Source organism: Schistocerca americana, chromosome 4 (assembly GCF_021461395.2).
Source record: "Schistocerca americana isolate TAMUIC-IGC-003095 chromosome 4, iqSchAmer2.1, whole genome shotgun sequence".
Taxonomy (NCBI): Eukaryota; Metazoa; Arthropoda; class Insecta; order Orthoptera; family Acrididae; genus Schistocerca; species Schistocerca americana.
In genome coordinates, this window is record NC_060122.1 from 278,799,694 (window position 1) to 278,821,359 (window position 21,666).

Sequence of the window (21,666 nt, forward strand, 5' to 3'; positions counted from 1 at the left end):
AAAAGGAGTGTGACATGCTCGTATGCCAACATTTTTGGGAAAATTTTTAAAGGTGCTGAGGAAGGTAGAATGAGGCTGCTGGTACCCCATTGTTCAATTAGAGTCTTTTAAAACATGAGCATATTAGCCTCTCTTGTGCTCCAGAAGGAGCATTTTTCCACTGGTAATATGGAATAATCAATGGGACGGCCAAGTGTTCTCCTCTGCCACTGGCCATGGGCAATTTTTACATAGAGAACTTTAAAGAAAAAAAAATTCCTAGACTTTTCCCAGATTTCTGGTTAAAAACACATTTTTTCCCACGTGAAAATACCCTTCTTCCAAGGTGGAAAATACACTTATCCCTGATAAGTGACAGAATGCTTTCCCTTGGAGCTCTAAAAATATCAATCCTTTGAATGGTAAAGGTTTCATACACCAGAATGGAACTTCAAGAGAATGAAAAACTTGGGAAACAAAAAAACTTTTGGAAATATCTGCGATGTGCAGCAACAATTATGCTGCATATTTTCATACTATGATACACTGCGCATATTTGTATTTGTATTATGAAAGTATAAATTCGAGACATCACATTAGTTTCCGAAGCATGAAATCAAGATTGAAATGCCCTTTTTATGCCAATCATAGCTCATGTCACGTGGTGTAGTCAGCCAACAGCAACATCACTGTTATGTAATGTGAATACACAAATAAGAGAAGTTAATGGTTTAAACTAAAGCACATAGCGTAGCTATAAAAAAGTTAACCTTTCACATATAAAATTGGTCATTTTTGCATTTATTACACTTTAAGATACATCACAGAAATGGGTCAGTAAAATTTTAAATAATAACTATGTCTGGTCTTCTGGACTTGAAATTCTTCTAAGTAGCTAGTCCTCAACATGTTAAGCTTTAAATGAGTGTCAAACACTCTGTGGTTTAAGAAGTTCATTGCACATTTGCACACGTAACACATTCATCTTGCATAAAAGGAAATTTACTTTCAAACTGACACTTTTCAAAAAACCATTTGCAATATTTTCCTGAAACATGTTAGAAATAGCTTCGTTTCAGCAGTTGCCAGAGAGTATCAGAAAACAGGTGTTACATGGACAGCTATGACGACTTAGGAAGCCCATACGTTTGTACGTCTATAGTATTAAGAGATCTTGCATGACGTCATAAAAGAAATAGGATACTTCAAGAGCATCGGAATTTCGTACACCTTACTAAAATGCATAATTCAGCTTAAAGTGCAAATTCATATGTCCAGATTCACAATGAAGTAGAACCCGAACTGATATTAAACTTTGCATTGCTGTTTTCGGGATGCAAATTTTCTTGGAGTACCAGTACTGTATTATCTCGTTTGGTTCTTGATTATGGCATACTGCCAAACATGCCAGAAGATGAAAATGACACTTCAAATTCAATGACAGTTAAACTAGCCAATAGTGTGGAATAAACGCTTCGTTTCCAACAAAGTGACTGCCTCTGGGGAAAAGATTAATAAAAGCCACAATTAATTAATTAATTGGCAAGCTGACAAAATTAACTTTATCATTCTCCAAGGCAATCGGTTGCCAAAAACTTGGAAAATAAAACAAATTAATCATGTATGTTAGCTTTCCGTAATTATGTGAATGTATTTTAATTCACTTGATAGCTCCCAACCACAGAAATCCGTTTTGTTTTCATTTGATATGAGAAGTAGGTTGCAGGCAACTGCTCAAACGAACTTAATGTAAACAGTTGTGATGTCACACTCGTCGGCAGCAGTTTATTGTTACGATGTATTCCATAGCCTTCGTCCTAAAGCCTCTGACACATTTTGCTGTTTATCAGTTCTTACCAGTCAAAATTACAAAAATTTAACTACAAAAATTTAACTGAAGATTAAAACAATGAAAAATTGCCAGAGTTCTGAAAAACTCCCGGGTTTTCTCCCAGATGGAAAAATTTCCAGATTTTCCGGTTGTCCTGGAGCATATACCCCTGAAACAGCCACCTTTCTGCCCATTTTCCTCCTTCCATCATGCAGGTGAGAAATTTATTATCACTTCAAAGTACTGATGCATGACAACAGTCCATTGAGTGTGTATCTCAACACAAAATTTACAGCAGGACTGGAAGGGAAGAAAAGCTGAGCTCAATAGACTTCTCAATTGAGAAGAAGCCTGTGCGTCAGATGTTGACCAATATTGACTGGTGTCACAGCAGGGCCAATTTACATCACCTTCTGCAAACTAGATCTGTGGTGAACCATACATAGACCTAAAGAATATTGGACGAAGACGGACTTGGCCACAAAATAAACTCTCTCGATAATGCAAATGTGAATCCACACAATCGACACAACAGGATCAGCATGTAACAATCTTTTCATTCTGTGGGTAATGCAAAGGAATGTAGGCTGGATCAGACAGCTGAAGGATTAAAAACGTATCTTGATACCAGCAAAAACAATCAGTCTTGTTTTCCCTGTTAAATATAGTTATGTACTCAGAGTTCAGGGTATTTATAATATTCCTTGTGAATGAATGGATGTATAGGTCTATTCACTGGGACCTTTTGCAAGAGCTACATCTAGAACCAGCAGCTCATTAAGGACAAAATAATTTAGTAGTAGTTGAACACTGATTTGTTAATAATAACAAGATCTCGTCTGAGCATATACCTATATATATAAAGTCATGTTTCAAATTACAGGGACTCAGTCATCAAGGAGTACACGGAAATTAAATTTTCTAGAACTATGCAATAATCATGGTGGTTTTAATGGAGACTCAAGCACTGAATGTATCACATACATATACTACAAGTACCATATACAGATATTTGGCAGGTGCTGAATCTTCTTTCTAAAAATAAGGCTGAATTTACTACAAGACACTTACACGAAATGCAACTCATTATAATGTACGAAATGTTACAATCCATGAACACATACAGGTAAACTGGCAGACACTCTTCTCTTGCATTTCTCAAAGAAAATACAATCCTGCTCAGAAAATCACAAGCCTACTCAGAAAATCACAAGCCTACTCAGAAAACTTCCATATATGACTAGTTGAAAGAATGATTCTGGCACAGATGGCAATATATTATCACATATATTGCTGTTTCTGAGATTAACCCTCACAATACCAAGGGGGGAGGGGGTGGGGAGTACTTTACGCCCACCTTTTGAAAATACTGAAATCAACTGAAGTACTTTATTTTTAAAAATTTTATAAAAAATATTTATTGTCTTTAATAAAGTCTTAGTCCAGATTCTTTTATGTTTTACATTTTTTGTTTAAGCTTAGCTGGAAAATCTAAGTTTAAGGGAGGTGGCCATAAAGTCTTCCCCCCTTGGTAGTAGATGCGACTTCCCACAACAGTCGTCTTACTCCACAAATAATAGAATTATGTGACCTTAGATCACATGGACGTTGTATTTCTCTGGGTTGACAGCAACAATAGTCTCAACAGTCATTCACTTCCCTTTGGTTCTTTATTGTTTCCTGTTCAGTGGCACTTAGTCCAGTGTTAGACAGAAGTGTGATTGAAAATGTATCAACAATCATTTACTGACAGAGAAATATCACAGATTTTGGAAGAATCTACAGATTCACAAATTGAATCTGATGAAACTGATGATGTAGTGACTGACCCTGAAAAGAGGAATGTGTTGTGGGCGAGGATGTGGACAGTGATGAAGTACCTACAGACACTGAAAATGAACTCTGGGCACCTGAAACTGATGAAGACGCAGCCCGTGATGTTAGTAACAAGTATATTACAAGCACTGGAAAAATTTATAGTTCCATACCTCCTCACATTAGAAGGCGAGTAGCACAAAACAGTGACAGAAAGAGAAAGAATAAGAGACGAAGGTAAAGTAGGAACAATAAGAGAATCATTTGAAAAGTTTTTGTCTCCAGAAATTGTCAACTTCATAATAAAGCATACCAAAGAAAATGCATAGAGGCAGAAAATACCCAAGACAGACAGACTTGAGTTCTTTGCATATATAGGGCTACTTATTATTATGGGGAAGAAAAATAACAGTAAGTCATCTGTTACAGATTTATGGTCCTACTTCTAAAGAAGGTTTATTTATACTGCTACCATGAGCTAAACCAGATCCCAGCAGCTTACTAAAATAGTAAGATTTGATAACAGAGATTTATGAAGCGATCACAGCAAGTGTGATAAGTTCGCCACAATATCAAAAGTTTTTGATAAAATGAATGAATTACTGCCAAAATATTATTCTGTTGGGATGCACACTGTTACTGATGAAATGTTGTCATTGTTCCATGGCAGGTGTCCCTTCAAGGTCTTCATGAATGAGAAAAACCTGGTAAATACAGTATACTTACATGCATGCTTACAGACATTAAAACCAGGTATGTTATCACTATGGAGTCTTATGCTGGGAAAAGAAACGATGGTACACAACAATCAAATTCCGTTGCAGCTGTGGTAGAACACCTGGTGGTTCCCATACATAACTCAGGGCGAAATGTCACCACAGACAGATATTACACACTTCAACTGATTTGGCCGAAGATCTATGGAGGAGTCATAAGTTAACTCTCATGGGAACATTACAAGCTAATAGGAAACATATACCTCAAGAACTGAAAGATATCTCAAGACAAGAATTATATTCTAGTAAATTTGCTTTCAGTGATACTAGTACTGGAAATATTCCAACCACAACTGTTTTTTATATGGCCCATGAAAAAAAACCCAAAAGAAATCTTCTGTTTCTATCATCTCAACATTATGATGCAGCAACTGGTCCACCTACTGACACTAAGAAGAAAACAGTTATAAATTTATATTATAATGAAACTGAAGGTGACATTAACATGATAGATCAAATGGTGAGGAAATATTCAACTAAGAGGAAAAAACCTAATAAGTGGCGACTTTCTCTTAAAAAACTGGGACTACAGCTTACGAAACCATACATTGAAGAAAGGGCAACAAATATTGCAGGATTGCCAAAGCCTGTAGTTTCAAGTATGGAGGGTATCCTTGGATGGAAAATCAAGCAGAACTTCGATGCAAATGAAGCTCATAGAGGTAAAGTAAAGGTAGATGTCATTTGTGTGTTCGTGAAAGCAGTTCATAAGCAGAAAGGCACAACAAAGTGAACAGAACAATGATAATCTGCAACAATTGTAAGACACACACATGTGGTAAACACAACAAAAAAAGCTGTTGTACGTTCCCAGAGTGAAGTAGATTCCGAAGAAAGTGGTGAAAAAAAAAAAAAAAACTTCTCACAAAACTATGTTATGTGCCTAAGCTATTTGTAAATTACCTCAAGTTTTTGTCATATTTTTAAATTAAAGTGTACTTCAATAGTACTATAACAATAATTACTACTATTTTTTCTCAAGATAATTAAACTTCATAAACTTAAAGTAAAATATATAAAATGCATTTTTGAAAACAGTTTTCAAAGTAATATTAAGGTTCTGGATCCAGATTATGCATCAATAGATCTTTCAGAAGCATGTTAATGTAATTCAAGAACATTTAACGAATTTTATTTATTTTTTAATTTTTTTATGGTGGGCACAAAGTACCCACCCCCTTTGGTAATATGATACTGAAAATGGCTTGGTGCCGCAACGGTTAAAGTGCCATTTCACAGCTTTATTACAGTTTTAAATATTTCAGCTATTAAAACTTCCTTCTAGAAGTGCCTGTTCTGCAAGGTTCACAGAAGAGCTTCTGTGAAGTTTGGAAGATAGGTGACGAGGTACTGGACAGGTCGTGAGTTGTGCTTGGGTAGCTGTTTGTAGAGCACTTGCCCGCAAAAGGCAAAGATCCTGAGTTCCAGTCTAGGTCTGGCGCACAGTTTTAATCTGGCAGGAAGTTTCATATCAGCGCACATTCCGCTGCAGAGTGGAAATCTCATTCTAGATTTCAGCTATTAGTTTGACCATTTTCTGAATATAAATGGGGATAGCTTTTCAGGTGCACTTTCACACCCTTCTTATGCTAAATATTTTCTTTATAACAAAATCTGTTCTGCCAATATAGTTTTCTTTTAAATGACAACATTTTGTCACTGTGTGTGCAAAATGTTATGGAGCTCTTTGTTTGTATGTGTTATTATTGATGAACCCTCGTCGTCCAGATATTTGATGCAACCCTTTGGGAACCTGCTACATCCTAATTGTATTAGGTTTGCACAGATATGAGAGGCTCTGCCCAAGTCAAGATTTAGTTCCCTAAATAATACAGGAGAGAAAATTCAACATTACTGAGGTATTGCATTAATCTTATGGCCTTAACTCTGTCACACCAGTCAGATACTTGACAGTAACCTGGCAAAACTACATTAAGTTGAAGGTAAATGTAAAATCAACCAAAGATAATCAAAAAGTTTACTCCACCTGAAAAGTCAACAATATACAAAACTCTACTGTGTTCTTGTGCGAGTATTTGGAATCACCAAAAGAGGAAAAGACAACATCAAAGAACTCATATGTACTGCGAGGGGCGCAATTGTGCACACTGTCAACTCAGTGACTTGCATGAGAATGGGTGAAAGAAAACTGATTATTTTCTCATTTCTGCAGCAACATTTAGAAAACCTGAGTCAGAGAGACTGTAAAAATGTTCTGCTAAGTACATGAGATGTTTATCAGAAGGATCAACACTCTCAGATACTGAGCTTTAAGTATGTAAGTGGACATGCAGATTCATTCTTTGCCCTACTCCTTTAAAAAGTATGACAGGAAATGGAACAAAAGATTGTACAAAACATCCTTTACTACATGCTACTGCTGTATTATGAACTAAATATTCAGATGTCAGAAAAACCATACACTGGGATGCTTATTTCATCACTGGGTCATATTTATTCTGAATCCTGCAGACAAGAAAAAAAATTCCTTGATCTTGTCTGTTTTTCTTCTCTTTTCCCTATCAGTCTTTTATATGTTTGACTCTCAAAGTTCAGTGTACAAATAATCCAAACTCAGTCTTGTTCCAGTTCAGTCTTGCATCGAGTTACTTGAGATACAGAGACAAGTACCAAACAAAGCGCCATCAGTTACTCTGACCTACAGAAAATTTTGGTTTCTGGTGATGGTAATGATGTTTCTCGTGATCTTTGCCACTTACAAAATATAACAAATGTGGCATTTTTAGTGCATATTTGAAATTCTGTATGGATTCTAGTTGAAAAACTCTTTAAAAACATTTGCCACATGAAGCAAAATACAAAAGAAAATAAATAAACAACAAATATTACTTACATTGCTGAGTACTGTCAGCACTAAGCCATTCAATTAAAGTTGGTACTGTTTCATTGTCTACAATCAATGGATACCTGTGTTTCAATAATTTCAGTAACAGGTGATTACCTCTATTTGAAGCAAGATTCATGTCCCTGAAAAAGACAACAAGTACAAAACAGGCATTAATTTAAGACAACTTCTTTTTGAGAAAAATATTATGTATCATACAAATGAATTGATTGTTAAACATTTGGCTATAGGTGTAATTTTTGCCTGTCAATCTATAGCCAAATTCAAGGTTTAACAACTGTCACCACTGAGCACAGATTCTTTCAAAAATCACCAAAACTGATGGACAGAACTTTAACTGTTAGTTTATAAACATACATCATAATTTCATCACTAGCCCAATCTTCGGCAACATCTCACTGATAACTATGGGTCATTTTGCTAAATCTACGGAAAATTTCATATGAACAGTGGCTCAGTATGAAATATAACTGCGAAGCCATTATATCCAACGGCAAAACTATATATTTCAGATCACAGTATAAAATTTATAATTTCTAAAGTCCAAAGAATCACAAATTAGTCTCTGCAACATTAAAAATGATACTAAAATGGGTGCCTGCTCAAATTTAACTTGCTTAAACATTTTGACTGTGATTATTAAAGCCTAGCCTCACAGTACACACACGTGACAGACACACAAGAGAAAATCTTTGTGTATTAATGGCTGTTATTGTCAATTCTATATAATCTACAGAAATAGCTACAATCTGATGCCTCTTTATTTAATGAGATTTTTGGGGAAATTAAGAGTATATTGAAAGGAGAGACATATAGGAAATAAATGGAGGTAGTGTATTTGTCGCAGTAGACAAGAACTCAAATCTACAGAGATAGTAACTGAAGCTGCATGTCAGATTGTTTGGGCAAGACTCAGAATCATGTGTGGGCATAAAATGATAATTGAATCATCCTATAGCTCACCAGACTCTTCTCCTGATGTAACTTAAAACTTCAGAGAAAAATTCAATTCACTTGTACGTATGTTCCTCAATCATACTGCAATCATTGGTGGAGACTTAATCATCCAACAATCAATTGTGGAAATTACAATTTTTAGTGGTGGACGTGACAAGACATCCTGTGTAACATAACTAAATGCTTTCACTGAAAACTACCTAGAACAGATAGTTCGGAACCCCACTGATGAAGGAAATATATTTGAGCTAATGGCAACAAATAAATCTGACCTCTTTGAGGATGTTCACATATATATTGACATCAGTGACCATGACATGATTGTGGCAACAATTATTACAAAAGTACAAAGGACAACTAAAACAAGCAGAAAGTTCAGTAAAATGTTCAGTAAACTACATAAAAAATCAGTAATGTAACATCTTGATGAGGAACTTGAAACTTTCAGCACATGGCAGAGAATGTAAGGAAGCTATAGCTCAAGTTTAAAAGAATAACTGAGCATGCAGTGGACAGATATGTAACCAGTAGAACAGTACATAATCGGAGGGGCCCTCCATGGTATATAGTCACTGTAAAGAAATTCTAAAGAAACAGAGATCACTGCATAAAAGGTGTAACACAAAGCATAGGGCTAGGGCTATAGATTGAGAGATTTGGCTGTAAAGAGAGCAATGCATGACTTATTCAATGACTAGCGTAGCAGAATACTGTCAAATGATCTTTCACAAAATCCAAAGAAATTCTAGTCGTATCTAAAGGCTGTTAACGGCACCAAAGCCGTGTACAGAAACAGACAGTAACTGAAACTGAGAATAGTGAAGTAAAAGCTTTACAAAGGAAAACATACAGGAGAATTGCCCTAATTTAATCTCCTTACCACTGAAAAGATGAGTGAAATTAATATTAGTGTCAGTGGTGTCGAGAATCATTACGCACAGGTAGTCAAGATAAATGAGATAGTGTCTTACAGTGTGGATGATCCTCAGTAGAAATGGATCTGAATAATTATTGGCTCCAGAACAAATTAAAAAACAGCTTAGAACAGATGATCTGGATGAAATTTACAATACAGCAAATGCTGACAAAATTTAATCCAACCCATGATAAATTCATGTCATCATTGGAAAATAGCTTTCCACACAAGCTCATCAGAAAGGACATTAAACAGCCAAGTAAAACCCATCAATCACTAGAGGGATAAAAGCATCTTTCAAAAGAAAATGGGAATTGTATCTTCTCACAAGAACAGGTAAAGATGCTGCAAGGGTTGATATGACAAAAACTACTCAAAATTATTTAAAAAATCAAGAAACATGCTCATTATGCCAACATCTGTAATTCTGACAACAGACTTAGGGCTTTATGGAACATAGTGAAACTAAAGACAATTGGTTAAAAACACGATAATGTCACTATTGGCTTAAAAGAAAGGGATATAAATGATGAGTCACAGGTAGCAAATACAACTAACAATCAAATCTTAAATATAGCAGAAAATATAGTGACAAACAGTTCAAGAAAAGAAGTAAAACAGTAAAGTCAATCGGAGTAACTATGTACCACTTTTCACTATTTTTTTAATATAATGGACACTAATTATACATCACAATGGAAAATGTAACATCTATAGTTACTGAGTGCTTGGAAAAGTGAAAATGTATACTAACTATGCCTTATTAGAGTAAAAGTTCAATTCCAATGCTGGTATGAAGTAACAAAGGCATTCAGGGCACCTTTAGACCAGTCTTAAAAAACAAAGAATTTTTCCTACATCTAACACTCTGGGTGCCAGAAGGAAATCATATATTATTAAGAAGCAGAAACAAAACAGTTTTAACTCAATACTGGAGGTTTACTTCGATATTTCAAGATATTTGTATCGACCTGGCATCGTTCAACTTAAATCACAGTCGGCAGAAGCTCTGTTCACAGTCATTGCAACTAAAGGCTAATCACAAGCCTAAAGAGCTTGCAGGAAGTTAGAAATACAATTCAAATACTAACTAGAAATCACAGAGGTAATAATACTGTTATTTATAGTACAAAATAATGAAAGTAGGTGAAGCAGCAGCCATTTGAAACTGATAAAAAGTTACCCTTACTGACCGTATGTTGAAATGTATTTATTAGTTTCCAGTATTCTGAAAGGCATGACACCACCACCAATATGGTTTGCTAAATTATACAATAAACTGCACAGAACCATCGAAGTTGCAATATTAATTTTCTTTATTACTTGATGACAAGTGCAAAGCTATGCTCATTATCATCCAATAAACTAGGCAATAACATTCATTAGGACAGTCACATGAGTATTCATGCCAGTAAACACAGTTTGTAAAGCAGTGCAGTGTTGAACACCGTTCACCATTCCACTGCTTTACAAAGTGTGTTTCATTTGATGAAGTTCGTGTGGATTCTGGACCAACATAGAAGACCATCTACTTTTGGGTTAATTAATTTAAAGGAGGTTGAACAAGAAATGAGACAAAGAATGCTCTGGCCATCCAGTTGAGGTCACTACAAAAAACCATGATACAGTAATGCAAGAGAGTTGAAAAAATTTTGTAAGATTGTCGAGACTGTAGGCATCTCGACTACATAATATCCTGCAAGGAGAATTGACTACAAAGAAGCTGTGTGTGAGGTGGGTGCTGTGATTACTCACAGCTGACCAAAAGCACGTCCGGCACAACTTTTCAACTCATGTCTGGCAATGTTTAATCACAACCCGCAATACTTTTTGTACCGATCTGTGACTGATAATGAAACCTGGAACCACCATTAAACAACAAAGTCAAAACAGCAATCAGAACAGTGGACAAAGGCTGGTGAAAGTGCAACAAAGAAGGCGATGAACATTTTTATCAGCTGGTAAGGTGAGGGCCACTGTTTTTTGGGATTCCCAAGGAGCAATCCTCATAGATTTTGGAAAAAAGCAGAACCATTAGGTTTCATTGCTGCATCATTGAAACTTGCATTGACTGAAGAAAAAAAAAAAAAAATCAAAGTTGGCAAGCAAAGAAATGCTCTTTCACCAGGATGATGCACTATTCCACACATCAGTGATAACAATGGCAAAAGTGCATGAACTGAGCTTTGAAGTAGTTCCTCATCCTCCCTACTCATCAGACTTAGCCACAAGTTACTTCTTCCTGTTCCCTAACTTGAAACTGTGGATTGCTGGGAAAAAATTTTCATCAAATGAGGAAAGGATAATTACAATCTAAGAGTATTTTGCAGAGTTTAACGGAACCTATTTTTCCAATGGGATGAAGAAGCTGCAGAATTGCCGTACCAAGTTCACGTCCGTAAACAGAGACTATGTCAAGAAGTGTTTTTTTGTTTCATAAACATTTCTTCTTGCTTTTTCCCATGCTTATCAAACCACCCTTGTACATTACATTGGCTGCCATATGAAATTTTCATTATGGTACTTAAGAAGCTGAGGGGTTTAAACAAGATCTGCTATTTGTTAAGCAACACAATACATTCCATTAACAAAGATGTTCTGGAGACCAATTCCTTGGGTGACATAATAAGGAAAGATAGTGATATTCAGTTCAGCAATTCCACAGACCTTTTGCTACTGCATATAGTGAATAACGCAGCTGACTCTATAAATTACAGCAGTTCAACTACATAGTATGGCAGCAGACTATACTGCAGTGTCTTCCAGCACCTTCTATGGAAAGTGTTTAGACTGTTCCCTAAATTGTAATTCCAACTGCTCACAGTCAATGTTTCAAACTTGAGTGCATCTCTTCTCATATCAACAAGTAGAAAAACAGCACTAAATGCGAGTTGGCTGTCTGTCTTCAATACGTGAAACAGACATTTTCACTAACTCAGTCTACAATCCCATGAACACTTCTGTCAACTGCTGTCTCAAAGACTAGCTGTACAAATGCATTGTTGTGGCCATTTGTTCCTTCTAAGGGTAGCCATCCAGTATGAAACGGTAACCTCACCTGATCATTTACTTGCAATGTATTTTATTTTTGCAGTATAACGTAGTATCACCATAGGGTTTTTGCATAGACTGAGAGACTCTTCGAAATCTGAACAGTAATAAATATTGATAGGTTTACTGCAATTTGTCTACACACGCAAAATTAGAAGAAACATGAACACAAAAATACTGAAAATAGTATAGAAACCAAGAAAACACTTGAAATAACTTACTCTGTACAAATTACTTCATCTTCAGTTCTCCTAATGATTAACACTGCCCCAGGATACCTAGCCAGCTGCTGGTAATTATTAAGATTCAAATGGTTGCGTATAGTTTGTCTTATAATAGGCTCCAGCAATTGTGGCATTCGCGTGACAGCTAATGTCATAACATCATCAAATGTAGCATCCAGTATCTGCAAATAAAATATCACATTAGTTCAGATACAAATTAAGAAAATTGTAATGTATTTTTATCTTTTTAATGTGCATAATAATGCATGCTAGCAATTAATTCATGATAGACCCAAAAAAGGGACTGCTTCATTATATACCATAAGGTATTATCTGAAAACTGCTGGATATACATTTCCCTTAAAGTTAAAAGGTCACTAATCCCGTGGTGAGTCGATATGGGCTTCATAATTTTTCGTTCTAATGTGAACATCAGACAGTTTAAATAACAAGACAATTACAAAATCACAAATTTGAATGACTGGAGATCACGATTAATCTCTCTTCACCCATTACGAAGTAATCAACTGTAGCTCACAGTTACTTTGTGGGATGATGATCAATTTGTCTGATCTGAGGGAACAAATAGTCTGAGATTTAGTAGTAAATATATTTGGATCATGTTGAATGGAATAAATTATTACAATGCTTTTCAAGATACCGGCAATTAAATAGGATTAGTGAGTGGTAAACTTTGGAAAGTGTATACAACCAGTCCATGTGTAGTGGAATATTAAGTTCAGTATCACTACATTTTGGTATACAGTGGCAAAATAAAATATCCAAGTGTAAGCTAACTCTCAACCAAAGTAAAGAGGGACTTTGAAGAAAGATTAATGATGGTATTATTGCTGGCTCTGTAGGTTCTTGGTTTCCTCAAGCCAACATCACGTAGACCATGCATTCAATGACAATGCTGAGTTTCTGATGTCATAGCATGGAGAAAGCACAATGAAGAGTCTTTCTGAATGTGCAGATCAATATCAAGCAGGCCGGTAATCCTGAACACGCATTTGAACATACACCAATGAGATGAAGAATACCAGCAATGTCACAAATGTAGATCGCCTCTCTCTTCAGTACTGTGTTGGGAGACACCATATTGGATTTCAGTTGAAGCCCATATTTCGTGGGTCTTATTTTGTAACTTACATCCTACGAATATATGACATTTCCAAGCACCGTCACAGTGAGGATCTCTCAAAAATGCATCATATTGGTACGAATAGTTGTAGTAGAATGATGGGAAATCTCATTTGGTGATTGAAGTATTTTCTGATTACAACTTGCATGTTATGAAAATGTGCCACTGTAATGCATTGGCACACTGAAGACCTATATATCAGAAATTTAAAAAAAATTAATTGTCCTTAGTATGACTTGTTACATTTAAATGTCAGTTAATAACGTAAGTGATTAAAGCCTTCAGGAAATAACATGTAAGACATGGTCATATGTTGCCGAAGTTCAACATAACATAATGAGTAAAGATGTGGATGTACGAAGCAGTGTGTAGCTGGTTTGCATCTCACTAAATATAATTTTTTATTCACCTTCACATTTTCTAAAAGTTATGGGACTTTCTTATTAATTTAGTATAAGTATATTCTGGAATATTCCATTTTATGTAAATATAAGTGCACCCTGCCTTAGGAGGGAGTTTATTCAAATGTGCATGAATTCCGAAGGGACCAAACTGCTGAGGTCATTGGTCCCTAGACTTACACACTACTTAAACTAACAACTAACGATACACACAACCGTGCCCTAGGGAGGACTCGAACCTCTGGTGGGAGGGGCCGCGCAAGCAGTGACATGGTGCCTCAAACCAGGTGGCCACTCTGCACGGTAGGGAGTCTGTTCAACTGGCTTCATCTACAAGCTTGCACTGCATACAGTAGTAAATTTTACACTTTCTTGTTTGATGTTTGACTAAATTGTACCACCATTGTAACTCTGGTCTGCATTGAGTAGTTACTTTCGTTAATGATAAATACATTTTCTCCACAAGTAATTAGTTGTCACATTCATGTCTATAAAAAACATTTTTACATGTAATGCAAATCTTTCATTTGCTGTTGTTGTTGATAATCATGATGATTTGGTCTTCCATTCACAGACTGGTTTGATGCAGCTCTCCATGCTAGTCTATCCCGTGCAAGTCCTTTCTCCAAATAACTAGTGCACCTTACATTCATTTGAACCTGCTTATTATATTCATCCATTGGTCTCCCTCAACAATTTTGACCCTCCATATTTCCCTCCAGTACCAAACTGAATACTTCCTAATGACTCAGAATGTGTCCTATCAACTGATCCCTACTTCAGTGAAGTTGTGCGATGATTTCTTTTATCCATAGTACGATTCAGTACCTCCTCATTAATTACACAATTTACTGATCTAATCATCAGCATTTTAAAAACTTTAATTCTCTTTGTCTGAAATGCTTGTTGTCCATGTTTTGCATCCATACAAGGCAACACTCATGAGAAACACTTAAATTTAATTCAATGATAAAAAATCCCTCTTTTTCAGAAATGCTTTCCTTTTTTTAGCAAGTCCGCATTTTATATTGTCTCTACCTCTGTCATCATCAGTTATTTTGCTGCTCAAATAGCAAAACTTATCTATTTTTAGTGACTCATTTTGCAGTCTAATTCCCTCAGTATTGCCTGATTTAATTCGTTTGCATTCGATTACCCTTGTTTTACTTTTGCCCATGTTCACTTTATAACCTCTTTTAAACATACCATCCATTCCAAGTCCTTTGCTGCCTCTTCATCAGCAAACTTCAAAGTTTTTTTTCTCTCTTCTACCTGATCTTTCATTCCTTTTCCTTATTTGTTCTTTACTGTTTGATCGATGTACAGATTAGATACGAGGGTCACTCCAAAAGAAACGCACACTATTTTTGTAAAAATACAGTTTTCATTCTGCATGTATGAAAGTTTTACAGTGTGTAGATACATTTTCCCACTTGTTTTCAAACTTAGTTCAACCTTTTCCCGTGAGTGGCGCCATCACAGCATGTCTTCAAGATGGCTGCTACACTTGACATTCGTCAGAAGCAACATGCTGTCATAGAATTCCTGTGCTGTGAAAACGAGACAGTAGGAAATATCTACAAGAGGTTGAAAAAGGTGTATGGAGATGCTGCTGTTCATCGCAGTACAGTAAGTTGGTGGGCAAGCAGGTTACATGATGAAAGCAGGCACGGCAATATTGAGGATTGTCTTTGCAGCAGCAGGCCTCGTACTGCACACACTCCAGACAATGTGCAGAGAGTTAACGAATTGGTGACTGCTGACAGACGCATCACAGTGAACGAATTGTCTTGCCACATTGGGATAGGGGAAGGAAGTGCTTGCAGAATACTGAAAGTGATGGCATTCAAAAAGGTTTGTGACAGGTGGGTTCCCAAGATGTTGACAGTGGCTTACAAAGAAACAACAAAAATGATATGCAGTGAAATTTTGGAACAGTATGAGAATGGTGGAGATGAATTTCTTGGAAGAATTCTGACAGGTGGCGAAACATGGCTCCATCATTTTGCACCAGAGACAAAGAGGCAATCAATGGAATGGCATCATGCAAATTCACCCAAGAAAAAAAAATTGAAAACCACACCTTCTGCTGGAAAAGTTATGGCTACGGTGTTTTTCAATTCCGAAGGACTCTTGCTTGTGGACGTCAAGAGTCGCCAAGTGGAACCACCATAAATTTGGAGGCATATGTGATGACACTGAAGAAACTTCAAGCTCGACTGAGTCGTGTTCGACCACATCGGCAAAAGCAGGATGTTTTGCTGTTGCACGACAATGCACAGCCGCATGTCAGTCAAAAAAAAAATTGAAGCGATCACAAAACTCAAGATGGACAGCACTGAAACACCCACCTTACAGTCCTGACCTGGCTCCATGTGACTATCGTCTCTTTGGGAAACTGAAAGACTCTCTTCATGGAACAAGATTTGAAGATGATGACTCCCTTGTGCACTTTGCCAAACAGTGGCTCCAACAGGTTGGTCCAGAATTTTACCGTGCGGGTATACAGGCACTGGTTCCAAGATAGCATAAGGCAGTTGAGAGAGATGGAAATTATGTGGAGAAATGAAAATATTGTTCCTAAAGGATGTATCTAAACACTGTAAAACTTTCAAACATGTAGAATAAAAGATGGATTTTTAAAAAAATAGTGTGCATTTCTTTTGGAGTGACACTCTTAGCATTGGGGGTAGGCTACAATCATATCTCCTACATTTTCAACTACCGTTTGCCTTTCACAGCTGCATATAACCTTTAATTCCTTTTATTTTATAACTCCTACCAAGACACTTTCAAAGACTGGACTCCAGTCAACATTGTCAAAGGCTTTTTCGAAGTCTACAAATGATGAACACGTGTTTGCCTTTCTTCAATCTTTCTGCTAAGAAAAGTCATAGGGTTAGTATTGCCTGGAGTATTCCTACATTTCTCCCAAACTGATCTTCCCCAGTGTCAGCCTCTACCAGTTTTTCCATACTTCTGTAAATAATCCATGTAAGTATTTTGCAAACCATGACTTATTAAATTGATGATTCAGTACTATTCACACCTGTTAGAATCTGCTTTCTTTGAACTGGAATTATCACATTCTTCTTGAAGTCTGAGAGTACTTCACCTGTCTCACACTTCTTGCACATCAGGTGGTATAGTTTTGTGATGTCTGACTTTCCCAGGGATCTCAATCATTCTAAGAGGATGTCGTCTACTTCCGGTATCTTGTTTCAACTGCTATCTGTCAGTGCTCTTTCAAATTCTTCTCGCAGCATCTTATCTTCCACCATCTACGTCCTCTTCTATGTCTAGAATATTGTTGCTGCTGCTGACAATGGGTTTGAGGAGACTGAACATCTAAGATCATCAGTCTCCTATCTACTCTCTAGGACAGAATCCGTGTACCCTATATGACTGCATCTAGTATTATCTACATGCAAGAGTGAGAAAGTTTTCTGTATTTTTCACAGCATGTAACTGAAGCAGAATGTGGGTGCCAGACCACATCTGGACTGGCTGAAACTTCGGCCCTCATCGTTGGCCCAGGTGATTTTGAACCCGTACCAAAAGCAAGTTCTTTAAGATGCGTGCTTATCTAGAAGGTGTCTCAAATGTCCGTCTTCACTTGTATTTCCCTAGTAAAGCCCCTCCATATATTCCTCCCACCTTTCAGCTCTCCTTTCTTAGCTTAGTACTGGCTTATCTGAATTCTCAATGTTAACGCAGTTGCTCCTCTTTTCCCCAAATCTCTCTTTGGTCATTCAATAGGTGGTATCTGTATTTCCCATAGTTGCACATACTTTGACAGCCTTGCATTTGTTCTGTAGCCATTGCTGTTTAGCCATTTTTTTATTTTTTGTCAATCTAATTCTTGAAACGTCTGTATTCCCTTGTGTCTGCTTCATTTGCTGCATTTTTAGATTTTCCCCTTTTCATCAATTAAATTCAATATATCTCGTGCGTTATCCAAGGATTTCTACTAGGTCTTGGCTCTTTACTTATTCAGTCCTCTGCTGCTCTCACCATTTCATCTCTCAAAGCTACCCATTCCTCATCTATTATTCTTTCCCCCATTTCCGTCACTCATTGCCTAATGCTCCCTCTGGTTCTGTAAATTTGTCCAGGTACCATCTCCTTAAAGTCCTACCTTTTTGCAATTTCTGCAATTGTAATCTGCCGTTTATAACCAATAAATTATGGTCAAGAGTTCATATCTGCCTCTGAAAATGTCAAAGTTTAAAATCTAGTTATAAATCTCTGCCTTACCATTATATAATTGATCTGAAATCTTCCGGTGTCTCCAGGTCTTTTCCATGTATACAATCTTCTTACATGATTTGATTTGTAATATGTTAGCAATGATTAAATTATGCTTTGCAAAAAATTCTAGCAGTGAAGGGGAAGGTAAGGGAGGGGAGGGGGATTCCGTTTCCCTTCCTTTCGTCTAGTCCATATTCTCCCACTCCTTTTCCTTATCCTCCTTTTCCCACTATCAAATTCTAGTAACCCACCACAATTATATCTACCTTTCCCTTAACTATATGAATAATTTCCTTTATCTCATCACAGATTCTTTACATTTCTTCATTATCTGTGGAGCTAGTGGGCATTTAACTTTCGCTACTGTGGTGGGTGTCAGCTTCTTGTCCACCTTGATTACATTAATGATTTCACTATCTGTTCATATTAGCTTACCTGTATTCATATTTTCTTACTCATTATTAGACCTACTCCCGCATTATCTCTATTTGATTTTGTATTTACAACCCTGCACAGTCCTGACTGCCAACCTGTATCTTTCATATATGTGATTCTTGAGTTTCTCCCGGCGTATTTGATAGTAAAAATATCCACAGATGTACTGCCGGTCTACAGTGTCCAACGGGCACAATATTTCGGTGATCATACATGTCGCCATCATCAGATGAACTGACGGACTGAGCTCCTGTGAACGTGCCGGCAAGAGTAAATCGAGCAAACGTATAGTTGTGACGACCACAGCGGACAGAGCCATCACTCCGACGTCATCTCAGATGCCGTCGCAATCTATTCCACCGCGCGACCGTGGCGCGGGGCGCGGACAGCGGGGGGAGCGTGCCGTGGACGGAGGGTATTTAAATCGGCCGCCGCCGTGACCGAACCCAGTTCCCTCTGAGCAGCCATAGCGTACGGATCTTCATGCTGGCACGGATCTTCGTGCTGGCACGTTCACAGGAGCTCAGTCCGTCAGTTCACCTGATGATGGCGACATGTATGATCGCCGAAATATTGTGCCCGTTGGACACTGTAGCCCAGCAGTACACCCGTGGATATTTTGATTTCATATATGTATTTATTTTTTTGTGTGTGTGTGCGTGGGGGGGGTGTTAACCCTTCCACAGCCATCTTACAAGGTGTAGGTTTTACAATACACGAAAGCAGAAGGAAACAGCTTGTCTATTTTTGTGAAATAATTGTGATGAACATACACCAGGATGTACTAGGTACCACAAAGAATTAGGTACAGTTTACAATTCCACACAGGCATACAAACAGACAGATCCCAGGAATTATGACCAAATGAAATACGTCAGTTTCAGTTATAGGCTTCTATCTGACCTAATACTTTATTTTCAACTTAAGTCAGCTTTGATCTTTTAGCGTCATCTTTGTCCAGCACATGTAGGTTGAAAAACGGAACATATCATCTTCAGATAAACAACTGAATTCGGTATATGATCTGATGCACATCTGAGATAATATGTATGTAATATATAATTACTTGTTAGTAATGGGTAGTTTTATATATCTTACTATAAAATATCAATGTTAATTATACATGACACCTCTCAAAATTCATTTCAGCTTCCACTTGTGTAATTTTACACACACACACACACACACACACACACACACACATTAAAGAAACATTTGCCCAGAATTATAACAAATGCCTCTGATTAATTGTGATGCAAAAAGATATTGACTTCTTTCTTTGAAGTGTCAAATGCTGTTTCATAATAATAAAAAACCCCAAATCAACAGAACACCACACAAAATTTCCATAACACTTACCACTCCTTTCACATCGGGATAGTTCATTGCTGCCCATGTTGTTGCATATCCTCCAATACTCCAGCCAAAAAGTACTATATTTTCTGGCATGAACCCGAGCTTGTGAAGTGCAAACTGCATTACAATGTCAACTGCATGAAGTTCTTGAGGTGGATAAGGTGCTCCCTGTGAGAAAAACAAAAACGTCATTTATGTCCATCTTATGCAGTAAAATATCTAATTCTGGTGACATTATTATTGGAGTCATCCAATTCAGGTGAAAACTTAAAATTAAAAATGTCCTAATGTTTCCTTGCTCACGCCAACGAAAAGTAATGTATTCTGTGGTAAGAAATCCACAAAAAAGAACAGCTAGTGTGAGGCTCATGTCACTTTCTGGCAACCTTTAGAGCTTACATTCAAATGGCAACTGTGACATCCAGCATTTATTTGGTTCATTAAAATCTTGTGGCATTTATGTAATAAACAATAGAAGCTTCTGAATACACACAATGGAATGAAAAAATGATTAGTCAAAGATAAGTTTGTCAAATACTTTGTGATAATCATCAAAAACGTGCATAAACTGTTTATAAGATTCAGTTGAGGAGAGGACGGAAAAGAGTTGGAGAATAAGATTAAGACAAACAGCTGTAAGGGCATGTCTTGTGTCCTGTATCATTGACAATGCTCTAAAACCCACTTACTGTATTCCACACACACACTGTAGATGAGGGCAATGACCCAAAAATTCAGCACTGCTAGAATACTTTCATTCAGTACTGTAGTACTGCCTAAGACACTGTCCATCTTATGAAGAAAACTGGTGCCCTGAAATAACTACAGGCAAGTCTGAAGCAAAACTCAGAGACAAAGTAGACAGCATTTTTTTAATGTTACAAGCTGCATCCAGAATGTTCTTTTCATCCAGAAGTGGAGTGTGCGCTGATACAAAACTTCCTGACAGATTAAAATTGTATTCTGGAGTCAGACTCGAATTCAGGACCTTTGCTTTTTGCGGGCAAGTGCTCTAGCAACTGCTCTACCCCAGCATGACACACAACTTGTCCTCATAGCTTTACTTCTACCAGAATCTCATCTCCTATTTTCCAAACTTCACAAAAGCCCTGCTGCAAAACTCGCTAGACTAGCACTCCAGGAAGAAAGGATACTGCAGAGACCCAGCTTAGCAACAGCCTGCACTTTCGGTGCACATTGCACATGGAGTGGCAAGTCAGAGAGATGGGAGAAGGAGATAAAAGCCCATTACCAGCTCCTAGACTGTCAGTTCATCAGCACACATGATAATGGCAATGTGGTTGCTTGCTGAAATACTGTGTCTATTGGACAATGACATTCAGTTGCTCCTCACTTACTAATTCATTGATGATATTTTTATTTAAAAATATATGGTTCAATATATGTTAATCAACATCTTAATTTGATGTAAGATACAGAATTCAAATAAAAGAATGAAAATAAAAACATACAATGGGCCTAGTGAAAGTCAAAGCAGAGATCTCGCAATTACAAGTCTAAAACCATTGGCTTTGTTTAATTATTGCTCAAAATTGTTCATATACAATGGGCCTAGTGAAAGTTGAAGCAGAAACCTCTTAGAACCATTGGCTTTGTTTAATTATTGCTCAAATCTGTTCAGACCTACAGATCTTCAAATTTCT

The 21,666-nt window shown here is 37.0% G+C and overlaps 1 protein-coding gene across 1 annotated transcript in view; it reads right to left on the reverse strand.

Moving 5' to 3' along the window:
• Window positions 1-21,666, reverse strand: part of LOC124612428 (phosphatidylserine lipase ABHD16A) — a 157,305-nt gene that overhangs the window by 56,511 nt on the left and 79,128 nt on the right. Inside the window, exons 8-10 of the mRNA XM_047140634.1 lie at window positions 20,006-20,170; window positions 12,413-12,597; window positions 7,256-7,389 (exon numbers count right to left, since the gene is read on the reverse strand). Of these exons, the coding sequence (XP_046996590.1) occupies window positions 7,256-7,389; window positions 12,413-12,597; window positions 20,006-20,170 (484 nt within the window). The remainder of the gene's footprint in view (window positions 1-7,255; window positions 7,390-12,412; window positions 12,598-20,005; window positions 20,171-21,666) is intronic.